This window comes from Anopheles marshallii, chromosome 2, assembly GCF_943734725.1.
Source record: "Anopheles marshallii chromosome 2, idAnoMarsDA_429_01, whole genome shotgun sequence".
NCBI classification, from domain to species: domain Eukaryota; kingdom Metazoa; phylum Arthropoda; class Insecta; order Diptera; family Culicidae; genus Anopheles; species Anopheles marshallii.
Genome location: NC_071326.1, coordinates 30,646,524 through 30,673,917, shown reverse-complemented (window position 1 = coordinate 30,673,917; position 27,394 = coordinate 30,646,524). Strand labels below are relative to the sequence as shown.

Genomic DNA, 27,394 nt, shown 5'->3' with positions numbered 1-27,394 from the left:
AAATCTAGCACTTCCTTTTATCCCTAGCGCATCGGAATTACGACGGCACATGTTCACCGTAATTAAATAAATATAGTTTACATTATTCAAGCGCAATACGATCATTACACAGCGGTGCAACGAACGAGCGAACGAACACGGCCGAACATACAGCTGTCCCCCTTCGAGCACACGCGCCCCAGCTATTATTCAATCACTAAACAATCAAAAGCTGCATCTCATCCATAAATCATCAATCACGAACGGCGATTGTCTGAACGATTGCATCTTTTTTTTTTGTACACGGACCACTTAACCGGGGGAACGGGAAGTTAATATTGGTGGTCTTATTTAATCGTGACCGGTGACGGTGAGTTACCGGAACGTATTAAAAGCATCTGTCTGCTCCAAAGCTATTAAAGATGCAAAGGTGCAGTGCTTTGAAGAGGAATCCGACCGATCATACGCGATCCGGAGACTGTGTAAATATTTAGCCAATGAGTACTGCGAAAGCTCATCATCAGTCGGCTTTTGTGACATCATGAAAATCCCAATTCTATTTAAGGCAATTCTTTAGAACACAATTAGTATAAACATTAAAATACTGCCAACATACGAAAGGCTATTTGGGGACTACCAAATAAAAAGGCCTTTTAGCACAACCATCCTTTACGAAACGAAACCAACCGTCTCTAAACGCATGAAACTTCTCGGCTCAACGCACACATACTGATTACCATCAGTATGATCATATCGATCCACTCGATCACAGTGGGTCAACGATCGGTTTCGTAGCAGAGACTGCCCCAGCGCTAACATCTGCTTTCGTTCACATTTTTCCCTGCAGCGAATAATAACAAAACAGTCAAAATGCAGTCCTCGATGATGGAGAAGCTGAGCTTCCTGTACAAACCGTACGTGTTGGCCGTGCTGACGATCGGTTATATTGCGGGCGAGCTTGGCCACTACCTGATCGGTGTCACATCAAAGGCAACAGCCATCGAGCTGGACTATGGCGACCAGGCGTGCCAGCAGAACCACACCGACTTTCTACGCCACGAGCTACCGGCCCAGTGTGCTGAGTTCATCATCGAACACGAGTGAGTAGAACGGCCGGCGGGGAACTGAACGTTTATGCGGTCAGAGCTAGTTTACCGTCAACCGATCGATTTCTCCCCTTTTGTTTCTACCAGATGTCATCAGCAGCACATAAACGGCACGGTGTACTGCGAGTGGAACTACAACGGACTCGGGCTCGAATATCAGCTACTGGCCGGTCCGAGCTTCATTGCCGTGTTTACGGTAATGGGTGTCGTGTTGGGTGTTGCCGCCGATCGGTACAACCGCGTCCGGATGCTGTTCGTGTGTACGCTCGTGTTTGCCGTGGCCATCCTGTTTCAGGGTACGGTCAAGGAATACTGGCACTTGATACTGCTGCGCATGGTGATGGCTGCAGGGGAGGCGGGTTGTAATCCGCTCGCCACCGGTATCATGTCGGACATCTTTCCGGAAAGTAAGCGTGCCCTTGTGATGGCCATCTTTAACTGGGGCATTTACGGTGGGTACGGCATCGCGTTCCCGGTTGGCCGTTACATCACCAAGCTGGACATTGGGGGTTTGGTAAGGAATATGCGTTACAGTATGCCGTTAGCACTGTGCTTTATGCGCCATTTGTATCTTCTCGTCCCACAGGGCTGGCGTGTGTGTTACTATGGAACAGGAGTGCTTGCTCTCATCATGGCCGTGCTCACCGGCACGACTTTGCGCGAACCGGAACGTCAAAGCATCGGCGAAGATGCGGCAGGAAAGGCGAAGGTTAACCTGTGGAAAGTGTTGCTGCAGCCGCGCGTTCTGTTGCTAATGTTTGCCGCATCGATCCGTCACTCCGGCGGTATGACCTTCGCGTACAACGCCGATCTGTACTACAACATCTACTTCCCGGACGTCGATCTTGGATGGTGGCTGTTCGCTGTGACGATCGGTATTGGCAGCATCGGTGTGGTGGTTGGGGGCATCGTGTCGGATAAGTTCGTCGCCAAGATGGGTATCCGATCGCGCGTTGCCTGTTTAGCCATTAGTCAGCTGTTGGCAACACCATTTGCATTTGGTTCCGTGTACTTCGAACCGCTCTGGGCGATGATTACGCTAGGCATCAGTTACTTCTTCGGTGAGTTGTCGATACCCATCCATAAAGTAAGGTTACATAAATATTTTGTTACTAATCTTTTCTCTATGTGCAGCTGAGATGTGGTTCGGTATCGTGTTTGCCGTGCTGGTGGAAATTGTACCACTGCAGGTCCGGTCAACAACCATCGGTGTGTTCCTGTTCGTGATGAACAACATTGGAGGCAACCTGCCAATTCTTGTCGACCCGTTGGCCAAGGCCATCGGTTACCGTGGCTCAGTTATGTTCTTCTACGCCGGCTTCTACGGTATCAGTACAGTGCTGTTCTTCATCACCATGTTCTTCATGGACGGACCGAAGCCGGATGCGTCGTCAACCATTGGGCACGATCCCACCAGCCACGCTAACCACGTAGAAATGGGTCACGAAAACAACACCTTCCAGCCGGATGATTATCTGCCACCGCCGCACAGCAATGGTGCCAACGGCCACAGGAACATAGTCAGTGTCCGACCATCGGAAAGCAGCCGCCTCTGAACTGGAGGGGACACCAATCCATGGGGCCAGCCACGCAAAAAGAGCATTGGCCTTCAGTTCTACGACGACTAACTCGCAAAGTACCTCTGTGCCTAGACTGTATATGTTTTTATTATTTTTATGATATTTTGTTTAACTAAGTGCGAACGATGCCACGAACAATGGAACAATGAGAAAGGTTTGGCCGGCGCACAACAAGGGGTGCCCAACGGCAAAAATCTCTTCGATCGACTAAGATTTTAAGATATTTATACTCATCGATGTCGATGAACAATCTCTGGTGTAGCGAAAGGAAGATGAACAAAACCCACATAATAACGAATCTAAACAAAATGACAGATTAAGTACAACCAATGTAAGAGAACATTCAATAATCTACCAACAGAGCTTTGACATAAGTCATAAGACATCATCTTGATCACCTGCGTCTCGTCATAAGCTAATGTTTGTAGATGCGCGCCACTATCACTGATATTTAATAAACGAACCAACACTGTTCTCGAGATGGAAACATTTCGGACAGATTTTACTACATGTTGTGTCGGAGTTGCTTGATAGTAGCTAGGAAATCATCGAAACCACTTACCTCTGGGCCAAATCCTATACTCCTCTGAATACTTTTCCGGTCGAGGGCCATCGTCTGCGAATCCGTTACTGTAGCCTTTCATTGAAGAGACACGGTAAGAGTGGAGCTGTCTTGTTCTGAAGATCTGAACGAAAAGTAAGGCGATGTTGAAATTTGTTCTGCATTACATTTCGTAGACACTATGCAGCGTGGTAATACCGCAGTAATTGCCGCATTGTAGATAATGACTAAAGTCACATTCAAAAGGGAATTTATTTAATCCGAATCCACTGGATAAAGCCCACGTTTTACTGGGTTCTTTTTAATCATTTCGTTTAGTATTCCTTTGCTGTTTGATTCCTTATTGTATTTAGCTGTTTGCGTGTACGTTCTGGTTGGTTGGTTACTTTATAGAGTTTGTAGAGTGTGTAGTGTACTTTCTTTCTTCTTTACGTAAATTTACGTTTGTTCATTTAAAGGTACGAGCGTTGGAACATACTTTCATTTTTTATCGTTATTTTCTTCTTTTTTATTCCTTAATAGTTTACTTTATCATTTGCTTTATGTCTCCATTCGTTCCCAGCTGGTTTGGATCGCACACTCAATGTTGCTGCTGTTTTTTTATTTTTCTGTGATTTTCTGCATTGTTTGTTTCTTTCCACTCCTGCACGTTCTCTATCTGCTTTCCTTCACTCCTTTTTACTATGTCATGCCTGTGTTTCGACGATTGTGTTTGATAAAAAGTACACCAACGAATATGAATATGACTCACATCCAGCAGAACCAATAGGACGGTGAAAAACCCCGGTTGTTTCGGTTGCGACGTAGATTGTGAAATGAAGGATCCGCGAAGACATTGTTTAAGAAATACCACACATAGACGGTTAAATTTGCCGTGGACGTAGCAATCAGGTAGAAAAGAGTACGGATGAAAGTGTCGGGTGATAGGAGTGGGGGGAGACTTAAAGAAAATGTACCACAGCCTCATAATACGAAGGTTGTGTGTGTGCCTTGCCTTTCCATCCTAGTGAAGGATGTGTTTGTGCAACCGAGGGAAATAGATTTTACAGCACGAAACAGCGACAACACCCATATACACTTACACACCTAACAAACAATAGTCCTTTCCACATATTGTAGAGGATCGTCCCGTGTACAGCTTCCCTTCACTTGAGTGCGATATCATGAGTGAGGAAAAAGAATTCCACATATATTCTTCACGTTTATGCTTTGAAGAAACGCACTGAATCAAAGGCCAATAGCATCCCGAAATTCCAGATCGTTAGCCAAATGTGTAGAAGATAAGAGTCGGAATTAAGAACGCCATCAAGATATATCAGTATATTGTGCACACTTATACGTTTTTCCGTTTAAAATACCCCAAAAATACATCAAACACATAAAGGGTTTGTTTTCTTGGAGAACGATGTTGAGGTTGTACAAAGCATGGTCCGGACAGGACGGGATACATCCACATAGGAAAAACAAGTGCACTACGTTCATTTAATTTTTCGAATTGCATGCACATGTAGCAATGCCCATTAACTGGACAATTATTTCCAAAGATAGGTTTCTAAAATCGCAAAAATTAAGCTCATTCTGTCAATGAAATCCTTAACATAACGTCCATAACAAACTTGCCAGAAATTATCGACTCGAAAGAAAATGATACCAACCGATCCAAAATCCCGCTAGGATTGGATGTTAAAAGCTGTAGCCGGTAATTGTTTGCATACAGCGGAAAGGTTTCCTCGTCGTTGCTACACTTATTTTTCCGTTAATTCTTCTTAACATCTACTTGACTGCAGTGCACTACTCGCGCACATGACATGCACACACACGCACACAAACATCATGCACACAAACATACACACACGCACATCACAATGGTTTACCCGGATGTCGGAGAAGGATGATGAACTCATAGCGAAGAAATATCGATAATGTTGGCGAATGAATGAAGGGGGTGAGGAGAGGAGTGGTCCGTGGATAATCACTAGAATATCTATTCTTGAACGAATGCAGCTGCTGCTACTCCTCCGCCGACTGCAAACGTTGCATAAAAGCATAGCTAGCAGTATTTTGCTGCATTTCTTGTGCCGACCTGCTTTCCTTTATGCTCCTGTCGGAACGTGCGTGATTTCATTGACTAAACTACACACTGCTCATCACACCTGCACATAAAGCTGCATCCCGAGACATCCTTTTTTTGTGTGCTGACACACTTTGAGTGTGTGCGTGAGCTGTCGAGAGTGTTAGATTTGCTCGCTACTACTAACACGATAGGCTCACGTTTCAGTTCTATGCAGTTAGTTTTGTATTTCGAGCGTAATTCTTTATTTATACTCCTTCTTTCATTTGATATACTATAGTGGAAAAACAAAACTACTTCTAATAACCATCGTTAAAGAAAAACGGAAATGATAAAAAAAAACTTCGTACATTCTTTGAGGGGGAGTCAATAGCAATCCTGTGCCGTCTATACTTTCCTTCGAAAAACTAAACAAAAAAAAACTTTATCTACGTCGCACCTGAGGCAACACGCGACGTGTAGGTGGTGCGGAACTTTACGCACTCTACCATAGAAACACAATAAGTTTCGTTAGCGCGCTAGACTATAAATTCACGGAGAAAAAAATATTCTCCTACCATTAAGTGCATGTCCAAACTAACCCAAAACGCTAACTCAAAAATAAACTTGCCATTCAAAAATCCAATCAATCGATCGATGTAGAATTATTACGAAATCTTGCGACTCAACCATGCAACCACTCAACCTTGCACTGCACGTTACCCGGGAAAGCGATTTGAATACGTCCATTCAAGTTTTGAGCCTGCCTATTGGATTCTTCTTTTCGTTTTGGTTGAGAAATTTCGCAATCACTTCTGTTTCACAACTAAAGATCGTATGTTACGGAGTTCCTGCAAGTGAATGAAGGTTCTATGATTGGTCCTTAAAAAAATAAACGCACGTAAGCCTTTCTTTTAATGGAAGATCTATCATCCAGAATTAGGATTAACGAAAGACACCCTGTTCTCTCTCCTCTAATTATGTCTGAACTGTTCTGTTCCTTGTTCTACCAACAAATTCCTGTGTCTACCCTTCCATCTTCCATAGCCTCTGCGATAAATCTTTCAATCATAAAATGGCCACGTATAAACTTTCTCAGACAATCGATCCTGATTGCATTCCTAGAATTTTGTTGTTTTATGGGGTATTGGACAAAGGCAGCGATCCTGTACATCTATTTTTAATTCTCCATCACACTGATATATCCTTTACTGAACGCAATGCAATTCTAGATTTACTTGAACATCTGCTTTTCTCCGCTCAGCCTCGCCTGGCGCTGCGCGAATGACTTCAAATAGCTGCCAATTCAATGGAGAATTTGAGGCAAGAGATTATACTGCGGCATGTGACTGGACAGATGGTTTTGTTCCTCTTGATCCGAACTTACTTTACGACCACTAATGGACCTTACGGGTTATTTTCCTCACGATTTCCGGTAAAGTTGCTTTACTCAATAAATACACGCGCCGTACGAGAGTTAGTACAGTTCCCGATAAATATATAAAGAATGTCAAATTTTAACTCCCTCCAAATAATGCTCACACACTTCACTGTTCCAGTTGTCTGTTCATCTTGTCGTTTCTATTACTTGCATTTGAGTACGATTCCCAAGAACTTACGACGCTTTACACGTAAAAGGCCGTTTCCGGGACTGCATGCTGCTGTTATACGCAATATCGTTGCCAATTCTAACGCAATCTACCGTTCTCCATCGTCCGTGTGGCATCCCCTCCCCCGTTCGCACCTCCGCTTCAGCATTTCTGATGATGTTAAGCTAATTTTGTGGTTTAACCGCTCTTAAATAATAGGATGGCAACCTGTCCAAGATAGAAGTATATGAAGTGGCGCGTTTCGTGTGTCACGTACGATCCAAAGTTTCGGCCTACGATGCAATGCCAGGTGGGGTTGTATTTTTTGTCGAATTCTTTCTTTATGTAGGCAGCGATATCCTAAAATGAAAAAAGCATAATTTAGACATTAGATTATACTCGATGATAACAGGAACAAAAATAACAAAATGCAAATATTTTTTGTTGTTCGATAAAACAACGAAACAACTCATTTAGCTCCTCGTGTTCCGATAACGACTGTGTGAATAATAAAAGTATTGTACTTTTTTTAAAGGTAATTCATCTACGAGCTTCATTCAATGCAAGCTGCGCCGCCAAATGTGGGTAGAATCTGAAAACATAGCACAACTATTTTCTGCAACGAGAAACTTCTTGTACTTTTCTGCACAAAACATTCGCTACGAACACGTCATGGATGGGATACTGTACAGGAAATGAACGTTTCCCGCTGCAAACCAATGTGCGCTATCACAAAAGGTATCATAAAAGAAGAGAATGCTCGCTAAATAAACAGTCAAATGAATACGTCCTCTTTATGCAACGTCATGGCCTCTTGTGTCTTTTGGAAATCAAGGCAACGGGAGAGAGTCCCTGGATGTTCAAAGACCAGGAGAGGACCAAAAGACCAGGGAATCTGTTGTTGGGTTGCATCGTGTACATGAAAAGTAAACATAATCAAACTCTCTTCGTTCGGACCACTGCATGCCAGCAGGTAGGTGGCGCTAGGATGATCCGCGCTGGATTGAACCGGAGCACGGAAGTTTGTGCAGGAGAACAACCAGAACACATGAGCTTCGAACGAGTGCAGCACACGTACACAGTAGCTCACGGCACATCACCCTGTTTGCATCATTCATCGCTGCCTTATGTTTGTCTAGCAAATAGCGCAAGAGCGACATAATCAGGCTGGGGTTCGTCTGTTCGCAAACTTTTGGGTCACGGCAACGAAATAGGTAACGACCGATAGAGGTAATGTGTGGTGTGTAGGCGTTATGCTAAAAGTTTTACGGGTGCTAAGTAATTAGGACAAAATATTGCCCAACGCTTCAAAAATAAAATATCGAAATTTCTTATTTAAAAATAAAGTAATGAACAAACGATGGTTTAATAGCGTAAATTGGTTTATGATTCAATATATTTCTTCAGTCTAAGGTCATCAACTAAACCTTGGCACTAGATCTTGCTTTGTAAATCTAGTCTAAATAAGTGTAAATATCCCTTAATTCAATGTACATACGTGAAAATAGTACACTATTGTGATAAGACCGAAGCTAGCGCTGTACACAGTAGCGAAAAACTCCAAGGGGCGACTATAAATCGTAATTGAGCTTTTCATACTCAATTTCCATTTCCCCATATTCGACGGATTCTTATCTACCGTGGCTACTTGTGCCGATGTGCCGATGGCCTTGACAGACATCGCGTCACCGAGGATATGAAGGTATTGAATCGAATCCTATACAGAAGGGACTTTGAGCGTCCTTCCGAAAGGACGATAGCATGCTCAGCTACCATTAGTAACTGGTGCCATAGACCGACGCGAGATGCGGATTTTCCAAAAAGCCTCATTTTCGATACGGAGGCACGGTACTGTACCTTCCTAAGGGTGCACGTAAACGCTAGAAAATTGGAACACTATTTCTCCATACCACACCGCCACTAAACAAAACACAATAAAAAGGTAAACTTTGGATCGATTCTACCGTCGTTGGAGTGACGCGCCACGGTGGCATTCAAGTAGGACAAAGCAGTTAAACACATCGCCAGCCAACAAAACTTGCGGGGCTCCATACCATTCACCTTTCCGAATCGAACGAACACTACTTAGCACCTGGGGGAGTTTATTAGATCCGGCATGTTACTTTTTCAGGTCAGTAACAGTGTGGCATAGATAAATTCAACCTTTGCCACTAAGTTTTGGAGGTTGATGAAGATTCTAACGACGCACCAATAAAAAAGCCATAAGAGAAATTGTTAGTCTATCCCTTCTGTTGTTTTCAATCGCGAACTAGGCCCCATTAAACTTGAGCTTGTTTCCCTGCGAAAACGGCTGTAACATCGTTCATAACGAGGTCACCACCAATAGGCCACTTAGTACATATAAAATGAGTTTCTTATAATTCGATCTTGCCAAGAGAGTAACCCACATTGAGCAGAGTTCGTGCATAAGGATTAGGCATAAGTTTTTCCTGTTCAATGCAAACAAAACTGGTAAGATTAGAAACTTTTGCTTGTGACGTTTATTGCCATCTCTTCAGCCATTCAAGAAATCTATAAAATCCATTTTTCAACCTTCACTAGTATAGGAGAAACCCAGCTCAAGATACAGTACTGAACAGCAGTATAATAATGGATAAGAAAAACCAACGAAAGAAAACTTTAACTACCGAATCAAGTCTCCAACCGTCAAACCATTCAACTTCGAGCGACTGATATTTTTCACAGTCCCAAACCCTAACCTTAGCCGTCTGCTCTGTTCCCCCAAACTCAGTAGCTGATTTTTTATTCCAACCCCATACGTTACTATCGTTGATAGTTTCTCTGGAGCAAAATTTATTTGTTTACCCCACACAAACAGCAACAACAGCCCGCATTGGAAACCTGAAGGAAAAGGCAAAAGTTTAGTAAACCATCGTGGGAGGAGAATCTGCAGGATATGCGTCCGGTTCCATTTATAATGCGCTTTACCCTCCCGACCGATGGTGGGCAACCGTACCTTGGTTAAAACTTTATCGATCCACACGGTGTGCGCGCATTCCACGGTGGCAGACGTGGTAGAGTAAGTAAGGGAGAGAGCAGCATGTTTGTCAGGGTAGTAAAAATAACTAAACTTCTTTTGGTTAGTAACAAAACGAACCTTGAATATCTTATGAAGCTAGTATTTTCCCATTATCTTAGTTAAAATTTTGGAACATTTTTTTTCGTTTCGCGATTTCTTGGCACTAGAATTTTATCGTCTTGTCGTAATTATCATTCAACATCTGCATTAACTACAATATCTTCAAGCTACACAGAGAAAAGCAACACACAACGATTTTCCTACTTGAGCTGTGATGCTCGTACGGTGGAGCGCAAGAACAACGGTATTAAATCATTCAACGATGGTCAATTTACTCTCTAAACGTTTTTCAAATGCTATTTTCTTCTCCGCTGTTGAACACCGAGAATCATAAGCACATTGCCCCCCGCGAGGAATATTCGCTCCGTGCAACGGTGATGAATGCCGCTTCCTCACAGGGAAAACAATTTAGCTGAACGAAGAGAGAACAGTATCTGGTTCATTTTTTTTTCTTCTCAGGTCACTTGCTTTCCTTCCAGATGAGAGTCCACGACCTGCCCACCACCTCTTTACAACCACACAGGGGTAAAGTCGGTATTTCTATCATCGTCGTCTTCGTCATCATCAGCATACAGCGGGCAGCACGAATCTCTCCTTCAAAGAAGCCTCCTTCTTTTCCATCATCTCGAGAGTGCCAATCGAGGTTCTGATGACGCTTTGCTAGCGGCACCATCATCTTCATCCTGGCGGAGCGACCCATACCATTCACTGCTAATCTTGACATTAAATGGATTTATTATTTTACTTTTCCACCGAGCTTCACGTGCGCGCGCGTTCGGCCACAAGTTAACCAGTAGCAAAAAACAAACAACCAGATAACGACAAACGGTCGAACGCTTGCCTGTGATGGTGCTTTGCTCTCTGCCACGGAGTTAAAAGCAAATAAAGGTTAATTCCAAAATTGAATCATACACCTAAAGCCGACGCTGCGTAGAAGGCAAAATGAAACCTAAGGAACGATTCACGCTTATTGTGCAAGTGTCAGTATACCGCCATTTTGCCGCCCTTTCCTGCAGGGAAGTATCGCCAGCCAGTTTGTGACTGCAATGTAAAAGGCCATACGTACAATTATCGTTCTGCAACAGTTAAACGCGGTCCCAGATCACAAGCAAACAGGACGGGCGGTTGCTTGTTGAATGTGGCTGTAGTGAACCCTTCTTCCTGGGCGAAGCATGCAAAAATCTCTCACAATGAATTTTCCATCTGTAACAGGTTGTGGGTGTGTGGGGCTTGATGCGTTGCGCCTTATGGGCTGGGTAAAAGAGAGCTCTGGCCGTTCGCATACCTTGCGCTTTTCTCTTGCACTCTCAAGCTAGACTCACAAATTTCTCTACTAATGCCAATACATCCGTGGGCTCTCGCACGCACAGCATCATACAGAGGAAATTAAAGCATGACTCGTGTCGCACTAGAAAATTCCGCTTTATACGTAAAACTCAACGCGCATTATTGTGCAGTTTCTACCATTCAATAATATTCCTTTTGAATGAAAAACTATGGAAATACCAGCAACATCTTCCATCAATATCTAGTTCCATTTTTCGCTCATGTTATATTTTCGTTCTCTCTGCACATTCTTAATATATTCATTCTCTTTCTATCATTTTCACATACACACACAGCTGATGTCGTGGAAATGCGTTCCTCATTGAAATGTATTACGTGTGATCGTCGCTTCAAACGACTGCACGGGTCGCAAAAGGTTGAATGGAGGCAAACGAAGATAGGTAGGTAGGGACGGTAGACGAGAGAATGTACTAAATTTAGCACCGTGCTCCAAGATAAAATGGAAAATTCCAGCAAATTGCTTGGGACACTGAACAAGCAGCTTCCCCGTTGATGGTCACCAGAATGGTGTTTGTGGCTAAATTGATACCCCGTGTGAGTGCGGACAGGCGGAATCTGACCAAAAGGCGAAAATTGAATTTTAAAGCAACGCTTTTATAACGCTTCAATACATATGCCGCCACGAAAACCTGTAGTCATCTGTCGCTTGCACTATTCCCATGGAAAAACTCGAGGGGTTTGGTCAATTTTTGAAATTATTTATGTACACGATTGGTTATCCGTTACATCAGCTTCGCACCACAGCACAACGCAGCAAAAATTTCCCAACTCTACACCACTCTGTATCACACCCCAAGATTTCCCCAAGATTCCTTGATGATTTCCTATTTTGCCGTTCCATGGAAAATGCAGGTTGAAGGAGAAGATCCTGCCCGGAATGCGGAATCGATCCATCGATCAGCGTACCTCGCCACTGATAGCGCTATTCACAAGCTTTTCCTCTTCCCACACCACGATGCGCCATATTTTGTAGGCGAAAGTTTTTGAGCCTGCCTCGATTTATATCTACCAACACCATGCCGATATGTCGCGTTCGTACAGACAGAAGAAACCGGTTGTGGCGGAACTAAGTGGTGGACAGCAAAGCATAATTCCATTAGGAGACAATAAATCAATCAATTTATGAATCACTTTTCTCCACAATTGCGAACGGTGGAAGGATTTCTAAACAAAGCAAATCTGGTGCTTTGCCCGATGACGAGTTTTACTGCGGTGAACTCCCAATATTTCTCCGGTTACACCCGCGCGCGCTGGTCACGTGCCGCCCGCTCTTGGAGGAAGTGAGTGCGGAAATACAAGATTGCCGGAAATTTTCACATCCGCCAACGGGGAAAAGCAATCTCGAGAGGTTTTCTTTTACTACACCGGCAACGCAACACCACACAAGTTGATGCCTGAAGATCCATCCTACCGTTTTCGAGCAAGGAGAAACATTCTCTACCACTCATTCGCCACCTCTTTTTACACAAAATACCAACAAGTTGTTTAGCTAACTGCTTTTAAAAGTTCTTGTTCTCGTTTTCCACCAATTATTTAATTCATAATACGACGTTGTAATATAAAACTGCCTAAACACACAACTTTGTCAGAGTTTACTATGAAATAAATAATAAAAGTTATTAAAAACATTTGCTCTTAGCATTAAATTTCAATTATTTACGACATGAAAAAAATAATTCGACGTGTATAAGAAAGCAAAAATGCTTCCCTCACACTTAGACATCCTATAAAATAATTAAAAATAGACGTCAAACAAGTAGATCACATATTGCAACGTTGTGTGGGCAATTGAACAAATTGTTATTTACTGAAAGGTTTCAGTTACTAACAATTTTAAAGATTCATTACAAAGTGCACACTTCACACCCGCTCACGCATCAACAACATGCGAATATGTTGTTTTATTTTTCATACATTGAGTTGCGTAAAGCAGATAATGTTCATCCTAGAAGCACAAACTCCACGCCTTATCGAGTGCGTGAACTACCCTGTACCAGTAAAGGCATCATAAATCAACAAGTTTTATCATTGTTTATAGGGTTTCGCTACCACCTTACATTTCAACAAACCCTACACCCTCACATTCGCTCTTTATCCTCTTCCCTTGGCACACCTTGACTTTTACAGGCGACAACAACCCTAGGCCACCTTTTCATCCGTAGCTGATAGCAATGAGACGAGCATTATAATAATTCACAGGAGTTTGCAATTACCGCCTTAAAATATATCCATCTGTTATTTTAGTTAAAAGTTATTCTATTTACTCTTTTTACTTTCTAGCGACACCATTAAAGGCGGCATGGATATACATTTGCATTGTAGTTTCGTTTCGAATTTCCTAGTCAGTATGGAATTAAAACACCTACACGCACGCAGCCAGTGCTCATTCGCCTGTACTGAAATTTGCAGGTGGAAAATTTTCTCTTTGTAGGTCACAAAAACCAACACTTTACGCGTTGTTTGCTTGCATTACAAACATGCATCCTCACTGTATCTATCTTTTTGCTCATAGAAAACCACTCTCACATCAAAGAGTTCTAGCAGTAGAGTGTAACGTGAAAATCTGGCACAGCACTCATGTTATGCCCCGATTCTTTGCACAGCATGGCATGGTGGATGCAAAAGGTCGGGTTTCCGGTGACACAATTTCTCCCCCTCTCAATGTGTGATCCTTGCCCTTGGAACGAACACCAATTGAAACGTGAACGACATCTTCCCAACATCAAAGGATTATCAATGGGTGGCAACTGTAGTGTAGTAACCGATATGTAACACAAAGTTCATTTCCACATAACATCGAAACGTTGTTAGGCTTTTCAATTGAATTTCAATACAGTAGACGCATGCTTCATACATGCCCAGACAAAAGAACTAGAAAAGAACTCATAAAACTCAACTCGTGGATAGCTTGGCTTAAAAGAAAAATAATCCCCAAATGGAGGAGGTGTAGTCTTTCAATTAAACAGAACTTAAATTTCCTACTTACTTACATAACAGGCGCTAGAACCGCGGTCTTTGCCTGCAGGAGTCCTCTAAATCGCTCTCTGTCGAGCGCCTTCGTCTGCCATTATCACTGCCTCTCTGGCGGACGCATCAACGCCATCTCTCCATCGCAATTTGGGCACGCTATCACGCTTCTGCTGTCCATGTGGACGACCCTAAAGGACGTTACAAGCTGGATCGTCCAGTGTCATTCTCATAACATGACCTGCCCACTGAAGCCTGGCGAGTCTAATCCGCTGCACGATGTTGAGATCATCATACAGCTTTAGAATTTCATCTGAGTATCTGCCTCTCAAACAAAGGCTAAAAGGGTTTAGTCAATTTTGGACCAGTCCATGTTTCACAGCCATATGTGAGTACTGGGACTATATTAGCTCTAAATAGTACTAGTTTCGTTCGTCACGTTTTGTTTCTTTTAAGTAGAGAAGTTTCCCCTGATTGTAGAGAGATCGATTGGTAGCCAGCAGCTAGCAGCCTAGAGGTTATCTCAGCATCAATGTTACAGGGATTATCTGTTCAGTAAACAACCGTGAACATGTTTATAACAACTGACTCTTTGACTAGCAACCACTGTCTACCACTTATTCAATTCAATAATCAATTTCAAGTGTAGAACTATCAGCTTCGCCATTTATGCTATATCTTTACCATGTACATGCGGTATATATGTGCAGCTTTTCCCGATTGCTTCATTTATGATATAGAGGTGAGTTCTGCGATTTAATTTTTGATACTGCAGATTATGAATAAAAGCAAATTGAAAGTTCGAATTAAAATCGCAGATGTTAAAATGCTGACGTGTGGGGACAAATGGTAGAAACTGGTGTCTAGTGAAAGAATCAGTACGACTTCGAAGGTGCGCTCAGCTATCTGTGCGTCACTCGTGCGTAAGTAAGGATTTGTTAGCAGGGTCGCTAGTGGTGCCGCCATCAACTTGATTTCTGCCTCGTTACTCTTCAAGCCGAGATTTTCCGCCGCCTGCGATTGATCTGGATTGATTTATACAAGATGGTTCCGAAGTTTCCACCTCCGAGCCGCAGGTTGAAGAGTAGACAAGCTATTCCATCTCCTTGGCGCGCAGGCCCTTGGTGGTAGTAAAGGGCCCTGAGAGTTTTACATCCACTATCACCCAGCATATGACGTTGGTCTATTCCGTACCAACGCACTACGCATTCCGATCGGAGTTAAATTTGTCAATTTTTAACAAGTGAAATTTATTTACATTATTTGCAAACATTGAAGATATCTTGCTAACATCATGTCATACAACAAGCTGTATGTGAATATTTGCGGCATGCTAAAGCCAGACGACAGGTGCCTGTCGTACACATGTAACGCATTACACCACATTAAAAAAATAAACAAGATCAGCATGGAGTACTGCGGCTGCTGATGCATTGATCATACATTTTTTAAAACTATATCACCAATACATCACACAAATTACATCGCGGGTGCCACAAAAGGGCACACACAGATATAGCACCACCGGCGCCAACTTTATCGAACCGGTCCTGCCAGTGGGGGGTCATCAAATATCCGATGTCTGTTCAGTTAATTTGACCGCTAGCGACCACAAACCGTCGATAAATCGATTCACGATATAAGTAAGGCAAGGTCGGTGCATGATGTTGTGTACGGTACACAGCTAAGTAAAGCAACTCAACAGTCGTATGATAGTACCGGGAATGGTGTTTGGAAGGAAATAATACATTGCGTACGATTAGATGAACCAAACCGTCACTATTGATAGTTGTTCTCTAGAGCAAAGCACCGATGTGAACCATATTGGTCTAAAATTCAACTACCATTTCAGTACTGGAACATAAATATGCAACAATCATTACGCTTTTCGCCGACTCTATTGCCGCTATAATTATTGGCTATGTATCGAAACAGCACCATCGGCCCTCCGTCTGTTGCTAAGGAAGGCTATTTAACCTAAAACACAGCTTTCGAGACACACTGGCGACTGGTTCCCATCGCACAACCCCAATCAAGGAGTGTCAAATCCCAGCGAACTGGGCCAAATTTAATTTCTCCAATAAAACACAACTCTCAACAACGGAAACTTAACAAAGAGCAGTGGAAATGCAAGCGCGCAAGGGTATGTCTATAAACGATAGACACGCGATGAAAACCTATCCCAAAAACAAGCTGAGAACGAATGGAAGCTCATTCGAAGTGGAATTTTAGCAAATGGGGTGCGCCACTAGGTTAGATTTGGAATTGAAAGTATGGAAGAAGCAATACCACCCCCCCACCCTAACTGTGGCACATTTTCCACCCCCGAAAAAGAATTTATATCACCAAATGGTACAATCTTGAAATGCGAACCCCCCGACTCGAACAAAAACGAAGCCCCAATCGAAAACCAAATTCGATTGCAACGAAGGAAATAAACGGGAACATGCTATTTCCCCCATTTTGGCAAACTTGGAGGAAATCGCATTCCGGAAGTTTCGTATCACCACTTCGGGTTAGACCGTTAACTCACACCCTTATGATTTTTCCAATGATATTGTTGCTAAGCAACGATGGTGAAAGAAAAATTTGTCGCTCCACGCACTTTTTGATTTACGAAACAATGGCGCGACGCGTCAGACATACATTAGGCTTCAAAATCTTATTGTTAGTTTCACAAAGAAATAAACAACACGATTAACTAAAATGAAAATATTAATTTTGCACCCATAAAACACATCAGAAACACAAAGCAAAACAGGGAATTGTATCATGTATCACCATAGGGTCTCTAGCGCTATTTACAAGAATTGAAGAAATACAACTCACAATAAAAACATTCAACAAATAAAACATTTCGCTCCATAATGCTGCTATAATGAATGCTCTTGACAATTATGAGTTTACACCACCCTTGAATCCACCTTTAACAAAACACTCCACAGCGAATCGTCCTCGACAATTATTCCACATGAACGCGCGTGCATAGTACACATCTCAGCACATCACAACACAACACCTTAAGATCCCTGTTACTGCGGAGAACAGAATCAGGCAAAAAATACTCTACATTTCAGTATTCGCTTGGATATAAATGATGTAAAGATGCCTGTGTGGGCAGGCAGGTTCGCAGGCTGCAGGTACGAACACACAAAACATCATTAGCGAACCTGCCCGGTTTTGTTCCCTAAACAGACGATAAGACGATGAAGGAAAACTTGAATGTTAACACCCATAGAACGTTATCAAAACACAACACAAACAGCAGCTTCAGCGCACAAAATCCCTTCTTCGTCGCTCTATCTAATACTATGCACCGCTTGTCACAACATGAAAACTTCGTGCTCAGTACCTTTTCCCATCGAAAAGATGATTGGGTCAGTCCTCAGAATGATGATCTTCAGTTGACAACCGCTCAAGGGGGTGGGTTTTGGACGGGACAACACAAAAAAAAACAAGCAATTGATCGTAAAAGGATGAAACACATGACGGAATAAAATCCTTTTGTCCTACAAAACCAACCGTAACCAACAGTTTGGTTTATATTCATTGTGGAATTCGAGCATGTGTCGTATCGTCTTCAAGCTCCATTACGCATAGTCGCATGGCCGGTTATCATCGACCTACTGATCCGATCCCATCGCGTCCTGAGAAACATCAAAATAATGGGCACGGATTTTGGGTCGGCTATATTTTTTTACCTTTTGTGATTGACTATGGCATAAAGGAAGTAAAAATCTTTGAACCTTATTAACGCCCAGGGGACTGGTTTAAGGAAAGTTTCACTTGTCTCCTATTCGATTCCTGGTCCAGCTGGTAGTGTAAGCACTTGCTTTTGTTTTGAAGATGCATCGCTAAACAACACATACGATTAGTTAATAAATAAATATAAGAATCTTATGTTAACTTTCAACTTGCCATATTCTCAAAATCAAGTAAAAAAAATGAAATAGTGATAAAAACATACAAAAACGCAATAAAATAGTTATCGCTTCGTATCGAGCATCTCGATATAATAAAACTAGCTCACGGTAGTGTGTTGCTTCAAGAAACCAATAAAACAAGCAAGGTTATCATAAAAAACAGTTTCAACTGAATACGAATTACGGAGCTTAATGCGGAACAGCATACGTCACCTACACGCGCACACACACGCATGTTTCTCAACATCAGAAGGACAGAAAATGAATAAGTAATGCCACTTGTGGTGAAACAAAGCTGCAACACATACAACCGCAATAGATCACCAGCCAATGTATGCGACCAAACCCAATATCGTCACACACCGGGAGTCATCCGTCCCAGTCTAGCGGTTGTTATGCCAATTTTTATGAACCAACACACCGGAATGGCAAACGGACACATTATTTTTTCCTCCTCGATGTGAATTATAGCACCAGCGGCTCTCTTCCGTTTATGAATGTAACAAAGAAAGTGGGGTACGCTGCTCTGTGATGTGGTAACACATCGCAAGAAGGACAAAGCATAAGCACGGCAATCAGAAGGACATTTCGCTAACGCGCTATCGAAACCATCCCCTGAAACCGCAAAACTTCACAGCACACTACACAGCAATAGGGATACCAAGGTAGGAAACGCGATTAATTCGTTCTTTTGTCTTTGCACTTGACATCAATCAAGTGCTATTACTGCAGACGATACGGGATTGGGACGTAAGGATACGTGATGGACGAGTAAAACACAAACATAAAATGAATAGATTCAAAATGAATCAAAAGAAGCAAATTCTTCGTATTAAAGGAAGTTCGTAATGGGTTCCTGATTTACTGATTTCCGATACAATTCAACGGAACGATCTCAAAATACCACTTTTTTTTTACTATGTACAAGATATACACCCGCTGCAGATACACTGTTCGAAATGCTAATGCATGCTCCCCAGACAAGGTACATCCGGTCACTTGTGAGCTGAACGAAAAGTGGTACTTACACTAGACCGCCGCACGATGACTCTTCTCACGCGCACAGATCGATACCGTACCGAGAGTATCATTCTGGCGTGTTAGAACTTTTTGGAATGTTTTTTTTTTTATTTCACTTTCCCCAGGAATATGCTTCATTGCGCTCGAATGTATCCCGCGTGCGTGTGGACACGCCAGATGAAGTACTGCACTTCCGGAAGGAAAACTTTTCCCTGGCACCAAAAAAGGATGAAGTCACTTTTCAGAGCTTTTAAAACATACCAGCTCTTCACGCACACCGTGCACATGCAATGGACCCCAATTTCTGTATCCGATGTATCCTCAACACTGGATATTATAACCAGCGCGCATATGGAATTCGCGTGTTACAAACAGACATTTTCCAATTGTATAAAAAAAAACTTCCACCATCAACTCACCGCAGGTGGCGCGAAATGGTTCCCATTTCCCAAACTTTAGAGAATGTGTGGAAAAAGGTTTTACTTGTGGTTCAAATTTTAACGCCTATCCCAACAGCAGAAGCTTCAGTTATCGATTCCATATACTTCCGTATATGTTTGTGTGTGGTTTGTGCGAAAAAAACATTTGCCGGGATAAAACAAGTATCGTTTTGTTCTTCTTAATAAGGTAAGCAAATAACAATAAAGGACAAGTTATCTTAAACACTATTGAACATAATTTTACACACCCAAGTATGTGCACGAACAAATTCGAACATTCCAAACATATACACAAACCTTAGAAGAGCCACAGAGATTGCGCAGCATAAATGATGTGGAAAAACGGAAAATCTATGCTGCGGACTACGTGTTCATGTTTTAAAAAAAAATGCTAACAAAATGATACTTCAGAATAAAGTTAGTTCATTGAATAAAGTTGACATTTTCTAAAACCACCGAACTCGGAGTATTATGCATGAAGATCCTGGCTTCTGTGAGATGTAAAATAGCAATGTTCTATTATTTCGCCACAAAACTTATAAAACGGATCTTTAAGCGGGTATACTATTAACCCTAACCTTCATCAATGCTAAGTTTGTTGCATACATCACTAATGAATACGGCACCCTTGGTTCCCGAAACGGAAACTCGCAGTTCTACACATCATCTGCCGCTTTCTCTATCTGGCGTAGTTTCATGACCAGCCAGCATGAATAGGCGCGCATAGGTGCACACTAATAGTTGTAGCGTCCATTACTCCGCTTTTGTAGTGCTCTTGCCCTAACCGAACCTATTGAAACAAACGGGAAACACACTAAAACCTGCAATTGGAACAAAACTTTGACCGGAGCTAAAAATAAAGTAAATTTATTACAAGCGCATCTAACTGGCACGACATTCGGCGTGCTTGAAGGTTAGGTTAGCACGGAGGATAGGGTGTGTGTGTGTGTGTGAATAACGCAGTAGGGTTGTACGCACATGTATAAATTTCATAACTTCACGGGCAAATCCGAACTGTACTACAAGGATTCATCTGCGATGGACCTAAAAGTCTCCCTGCCGCATGAGGCACGGCAAAACAGCTGGTATTAAATAAATACCTATACACTTGCACCACGCATCTACCTTTAGCCGTACAATCAAACCACGTTGGGGCTACTGCCAGCGAACATGTGTAGACGATGTCGATGCTAAAGTGACATCATCGTTTCGTCACCCTACTCTCGGTAGGAAGGAAAGAGAGAGGGAGGGGGGAGGGGGGATGAACATTCGTTACATTAAAAGTATGGCGCTGCACCAACCCTTTAACGGGGTCACGGTCGAAGCAAAGTATCGAAGTAAGCAAAGAAAATGAACAACACAGGAGAACACTCTGCAATCGCCATGAGAGTTTCGAAGAGAGTAGTCTTCTAAGCATTCACCCTACTCGTTAAGCTACTGCCGGGGCAATTTTTCCAGACCTAAAGGACAGAAAATATGCAGAAGATTGTGGGGCAATTTCTGTAACGAAACCGACAAGACGGGTGAGACAGCTGCGTTCAGGCAACCATAACGAACGCAGCAGGTGTGTGTGTGCTGCTATTAATTCGCCCATTTGCATCAGGGTGCGCGTTGTGTACAACGTGAAAGTGAAAATTAAACTAATAGCATTTGCGCACATGCTTCCTCTCTCCAGCGTGTCGGGCCACCTACACCTCCAAACCTATGTATAGGCACAACACCTCAGACGTATGGTCGGTTACATTTTCACGTTCCTAACCAATTGTCTACTTTTAGTTTCTTTTTTAACATTTCGAAGAAATTTATCCTATAAAACGAAATCTCACATTTTATCGATCTTGGCGAGTTGTACGGTTGTCGAGCCCTAAATATTGCCGAATTATTGCAGACAGAATTACTTCTTTCTGAACCAAGACACTTACCTTCTCTATGTTGTACTTTTCCAGTGCCTGCGTTGCACAGTCGACTGCGTCCTGCTGCATCTCTTCGCCCATGTCGGCATTCTTGATGACGGCTTTGCGGTCACTCATTTTTCTAGCACTATTTGTTCTGGTTTGGTGTCTAGATGGTGATGATGGCGTTGAAGACGAAGGCCTGTCGTGTGCGTCCGTAAGCGGGGGAATAGAAACAAAAAGGAAAGTCGATTAGTTAGCAGAAAAAGAAATTTTGCACCAAGATGGCACCAGAAAGTCGCATCAGAAGTAAAGAAGAAAAGTCGACTATTAAAGCTAGGCGGATTTTGTTGCGTTTTGGGTAGAAAAGATACAGAGCGGTACACATCGCTCAGAAACACCCGTGGCAAAACTAAAAAGAAAAACCTTTCACTCTCCCACGGTGAGCCATTAGGTACACCCTGGCGCCATGCGAACTGTTTTTGTTCTTGCAATGTACCCCACACACCATCAACCTATGGATCGGGAGGGAAAAGCTCAATCGCTTTACTTACTGTGAATTGGCCGCCCTATCAAAATGCGGTTTTTACCTGGTAAAACGATTCGGTCGCTAATTTTTCACGCTTTAAATCTAACGTCGTTGCCTTGCTCGAAAGACTTAAATAAATGCACACCTCTACCAAACCAAACTGTACAAACTATCTTCAGAGCCTACTATCTAAAGGTAGCATCAATTAATATTAGGTATTTGGAATGGTCGAATTTCACATACAATTGCGAATGTCGGACATCTCTAATCCTCGAGATTGGATATAAATCTAGATTCTTTATCTTAAGATAAAATCCGAGTTTTATCCTTCTATAGAAAATTATTTGACGTTCTCTCAATCTTCCTGCGTGTTTTGTTCTATATTTAGCATACCTCTGCTTTTAATGAGAATGTAGAGCGTGCATAGCCGGAATGGCTTTTGCATGCTCAAGTACAATAATTAGAGCATTATAAAACCAAATTTGCTCCAGCACATTTCTGATCGGAAAAGTGGATTCTAAACGCTCAAACAATACAGTTATTAAGTGCGTAACAGACTTATCGTTTAACACCCCGTTACACCGTTTGAATCACCCTCAGAAGAATGCAAGAAACAATGCATGATTAGAACAATCTTGCACCGCACCTATCATTAATGGCATGCGCTGAAATAAATCTATACCGATTCAACATCGGTGTATTTTGGAACCAATATCCACAATGCCAAGAGATGTAAGTGTTCTGTGCACGATCCGATAGGGACGTGAAAGTAAAACTCCTAAGGGTGCCCCGGCCCGGACAGCTCGTGCAACATGCAATGCTCAGAACACGTTTACGAGGTGTTGTCGAGCGCTCTCAGCCCAGCGCCAACATCATCAATATCGTCCTTAAAAGGAATATAAATTTCTGGCCTGAAGTCCTCCAAAACCGACAAAGAGACCTAGATACTGCTGGTGGCTCATACAGTGCACCCACACAGAAACACATTCGGTGGTCCTGATGTGCCTGGAGATGTTGCACTCGCAACACAACCAGGGCACGCGAAGCTTGGCTGCTGACCTTGAATCATAAGCCCGAGAGCCCAACAACAATACCATCATATCAGAGCACATGGTTTTAATGTGCCCCAACCCGCGTGCGTACGCGCGTTTATGTGTGTATGTGGTTGTATTGTACAGTATGTTCGTGCGCTTGAACATACCGCCCAGAAGGCACCAAAGATTCCTTTCTCTCTCGCTCTCTCTCTGTTCGCCTTTTCTGTGCCATACACTCTCTGTTCTAGGTCCGTAGTTGAATGCTGCTGCCATACTTTAATCCTTTGAGTTTACGTATTGCCGCATGGTAAAAGCACGCTTGGAAGAGAGAAATGGAACGCATGCAAAAAAGAAAATATACATCCTTAATTCTGGTCTCGCGTGAAGTTCTCCAAATACGTGAGGTGTTGCAGGATATTTAAATTGTCCTTTTTCCATGGCTTTTTCCCCCGAACAATACACCACAGGTACAAATCGTGCCGATTTGCAAAGTGTATAGGTAGGTCTTGCAAACAGAACACACAATCGCCAAACTCCACCTTGATTTCGTGGAAAGCACAAACCAAAAACGGTATCCCCAACATCGAAGCTCAACCTGAATAAGGCCAAGAGCGAGAGAAAGGAAAAGCACTAGTCGATGAAAATGAAAAGTGGCATAGAAATCGGTGCCGTTTCGTGTCGCCGTGTTTGAAAACCATAATCAGCACACATACTCATGCGATGTTGATGTTTTGCAGCGCAGGGAACCGGAAAAGGTGAGGATGTGCCTGGGTGTCACATTCCTGCACTTTCCGCATAAAAATGATCATCTGAATGGAAGGGAAGCTCCAGAGCTGAACCAACTCACTCAAAAAAAAAGTGGATAGCAATGGAGCGGGAAAAAACACACAACCTTTCCCCGTCAAGTATCAAACTCGTCATACAAAACCTACACTTGACTGTATGTACCACGCAAAGAAAACCAACAAACAAAAAGTTCGAAGCATGGGTTGCTCGTGTCAAGCGAACGCGCGCGCTTGCAAGGGCCTCTACTGGATCTGCAATGATGTGATGCCTCTACTAAGTTCTGGAACATTCAATTGGGAAATATCCGTTTCCGTTTTCGGCCTACTGCAAAAATGCCAAATGCTGCTTCCTGCGGGAGTGCGTCCTACAGATGTTTTGGCAGCTACTCTAAACGTTATCCAGTAGACTCTCGCACATCAAAAGCATAGAAATCCAAAACCTAATATCCGTTCCACACGCCTTTCCTGGGGCTTCCGGTCATAACGCCACCAGACACAGTTGAGATGGAGATGAAGAGATCGTAACGGAAATTCCATCCCCATCGACATCGCCGCACACACGTGTGTGTCGATTCAGTAGTAGTGGCTTCCTTTCTCATACCCATTTATGGACGAGATCAAGGTACAAGGCGGCGTCATGATGAAATCTTTGGTTATGGTAAAGCTAAAATGAAACTTTATACAGTTGGAGCAGCATGAAAAATCAGGTCCTCATCTCGGCAACCAATGGACACACACGCAGTTTACTGACGCAAATCAATGAAACAGTGCAGGAACTTATTTCATGATCACGTTCATTTCGACGCTAATCTAGCTCACACACAACGCGAAACAACCTTCTCGTTGAATGCCTGTTTATCGCAAATTATTCCTGGTGAATCGTTCCTAGTGTTACTTGTTCCACAGCACACATACACATGCACACACGCGTGCATACACATACACAACTCGGCCAGTTTTCACCACACATCGCGACACAACGCGCTGTGAGATTCCCGGCAAAATTTGTTTTTCGACAATTCGCACCTTTTCCAAGCGAGATATTCCCACGCAGAGCGATCAAAACTTGGCAAACTGGCAAGGAAAGGTTTGTAACTGAAATGCTTCGCAACACGGCACAAATTAGGCTCACCAGGTAGTTCACTCTATCACACTTGCTCTTTTCTCTCTGCGTGTTAGCACACGACGACGATGCAGACGAAAAACCGACGTCCGCTGTTCCGGCGAATTCGAGATAATGTGAATTTTCCAGGCGGTTTCTAGCAGGCGGTTTCTAGCAAACCGTACCCTCAACATTATACATCATTCAGGCTGGACCCACACGGTGTGACAGCTGTTTATTTGACGTTAGATCGCGTGAAATATTTCACATTGAAAAATATTGAGTGCAGTGAATTATTTCCGTTCAAATTAAAACGGTCTGTTTTTTTGTGGAATTTTGAATGGAAATTATTTTAATCCTATCAACATTAGCTTCCCAGTGTACAATTCACGTGGTGCAGGGGTTTAGTTCATGCAAACGGATGCTATTTTCGTAAATTAACAATTTATTCAACAAAATAGAAAACCTTTGCTTGTAACGGGATTATGAATATGCCTTATATGCCAATTTCTATTTCTGTATTTCAACTAATGATTGTTGCACTATTCAAACTACACCATTTCATTGCGCGTTGTGCAACTTCATTTTTATTCTATTCTACAAAGCGAACGCGGCATACGTGCCATTTGGAGAGTACTATCTTCACAGATTTAACTTCGAAGCACTAGACTACAGTACACTTACATACGATCTAACAAAGCACAAAATGTTTCATTTACCAACGTATCTTGATTTTGATGTGCTCCGAAAAAGTTGCCTTGACGGATTTGCTCATGAAGTCATCGCTTTAGCAAAGGACAAGAGAAATGGATTGATTGTCTTTGCTAGAAATCGGTAACAGTGATTCGGTATCCGTTCAGCATACTTTATCACACCATGAATAAAAGTATGGCAAAACCCTAAAGAGAGAGAAGAAAAAAGCATCGTTGAAAAACTGATAAATATGTTTTTATGTTTGTTACGCTACAAGGAAAACTTTGCATTGCATCTCATTACTGAGTATGTAAAGGTGTAACTTAAAATGTAGAAATATGAAAGCCACTGTAAATGGTATGATCGATCGAAAATATGTGACCCATGTAAATACACTGTAATGCTGCATATTCGATGGATTAAGGGAAGTGACCAAAAATAAACAAAGAGCGAGAGGATTGTTCAATACAAATAATTCCCCACTTAATAAAGTACAATTCATCTGCACCGGATACTGCGAAAAACGCCAACAAGGACAATAATGCGATTGGACGAAATGCCTGAACTGATTCAAATCGGAATATGTAAATAACACACTCTCGCACGCACTAAGTCCGTGAGAATATGGACATAACCGTGTTTTTGTGGTAGGTTCAGACCTTTCTCTCGTGCTAGACATTCGAAGATCAATGAAGTATTTTGATTTAGAACACGCAGTGTAAGTATAGACGATGGGGTGCTACAGCACATGAACGCTTTTTTACTCTATATCATGCTCCCGAAGCTTACCTAGCAGACACAACACGTCTACAAAGGGTAACTGATATCAGACGACCCTTTTTGGTTCGTTAATACAATGCACGCTGCTTTTGTTAAAGTTTAAACAAAATCGCACAACAAATCACTGTGACAAAATTTAGGAAAAAATACGTGCTGTGAGTGGATGAAGATGTTTTCTCTATCGATTATCTCTTTTCTACAATTTACCCCAAACACTACTGATTTACCTTCAGGAAATTTTCGATGCTGTTGCCAGTACCAATCGAGCAAAACAGATTTTCTGTGAACGGCACAGGGATTTTACTCACACCTTTTTTTATCCGTCAGGAAACTTTCTTTCTATGCAAACACACCACGAAGTAGGCTGTGACTGTCCTTGCGCTTGGAGCTGAAGACTATTTCCACGCTTTCTCGACTTTATCAGCAGGTCCATGCATACAAACGCACGCACACAAAGATACAGGCACGCCAGTATCCTTTTCTCTCGCGGTATTATGTTCAATTTTCCCAGCTGATGCGCGACAGTGTGTTTCCACAGTTGAACTTCAACATTTACTATTCGCAAAACGGTTTTGGCCATGTGATGTGAGTTAAAGTTTTGCGAGAGAATCCTTTCCCAAGATGAGAGAAAGACCGGTTGTTTTGACGCTTGGTAATCGGCATTGCTCCTGCAGTATGGTTTATAGCGAGATACATCAGAAAGATTAATAATCCTTGCGAAATAGTTTATGCATAAAAAAACATCAACCCATATCCTGCTGCACGGTACTGTAATACCGGAAATAGACATTATTTCATATTTATCGAAAAGGCAGCGTGGAGGGTTGTGCATTAAAAAAAACATCAACCCATATCCTGCTGCACGGTACTGTAATACCGGAAATAGACATTATTCCATATTTATCGAAAAGGCAGC

At 42.5% G+C, this 27,394-nt stretch overlaps 2 protein-coding genes across 2 annotated transcripts; one reads left to right on the top strand and one right to left on the bottom strand.

Moving 5' to 3' along the window:
- Positions 1-849: 849 nt before the first annotated feature.
- LOC128719687 (uncharacterized) lies at positions 850-2,641 on the top strand. Its single transcript, XM_053813315.1, has 4 exons — positions 850-1,079; positions 1,173-1,599; positions 1,672-2,146; positions 2,220-2,641. The coding sequence occupies exons 1-4, from the start codon at positions 850-852 to the stop codon at positions 2,639-2,641; spliced, it is 1,554 nt and encodes a 517-aa protein (XP_053669290.1).
- A 4,400-nt stretch (positions 2,642-7,041) lies between these two features.
- LOC128707633 (dynein light chain 1, cytoplasmic) lies at positions 7,042-25,780 on the bottom strand. Its single transcript, XM_053802592.1, has 3 exons — positions 25,725-25,780; positions 21,586-21,757; positions 7,042-7,226 (listed from the first exon to the last, which is right to left on the bottom strand). The coding sequence occupies exons 1-3, from the start codon at positions 25,778-25,780 to the stop codon at positions 7,065-7,067; spliced, it is 390 nt and encodes a 129-aa protein (XP_053658567.1). The 3' UTR covers positions 7,042-7,064.
- Positions 25,781-27,394: the final 1,614 nt, after the last annotated feature.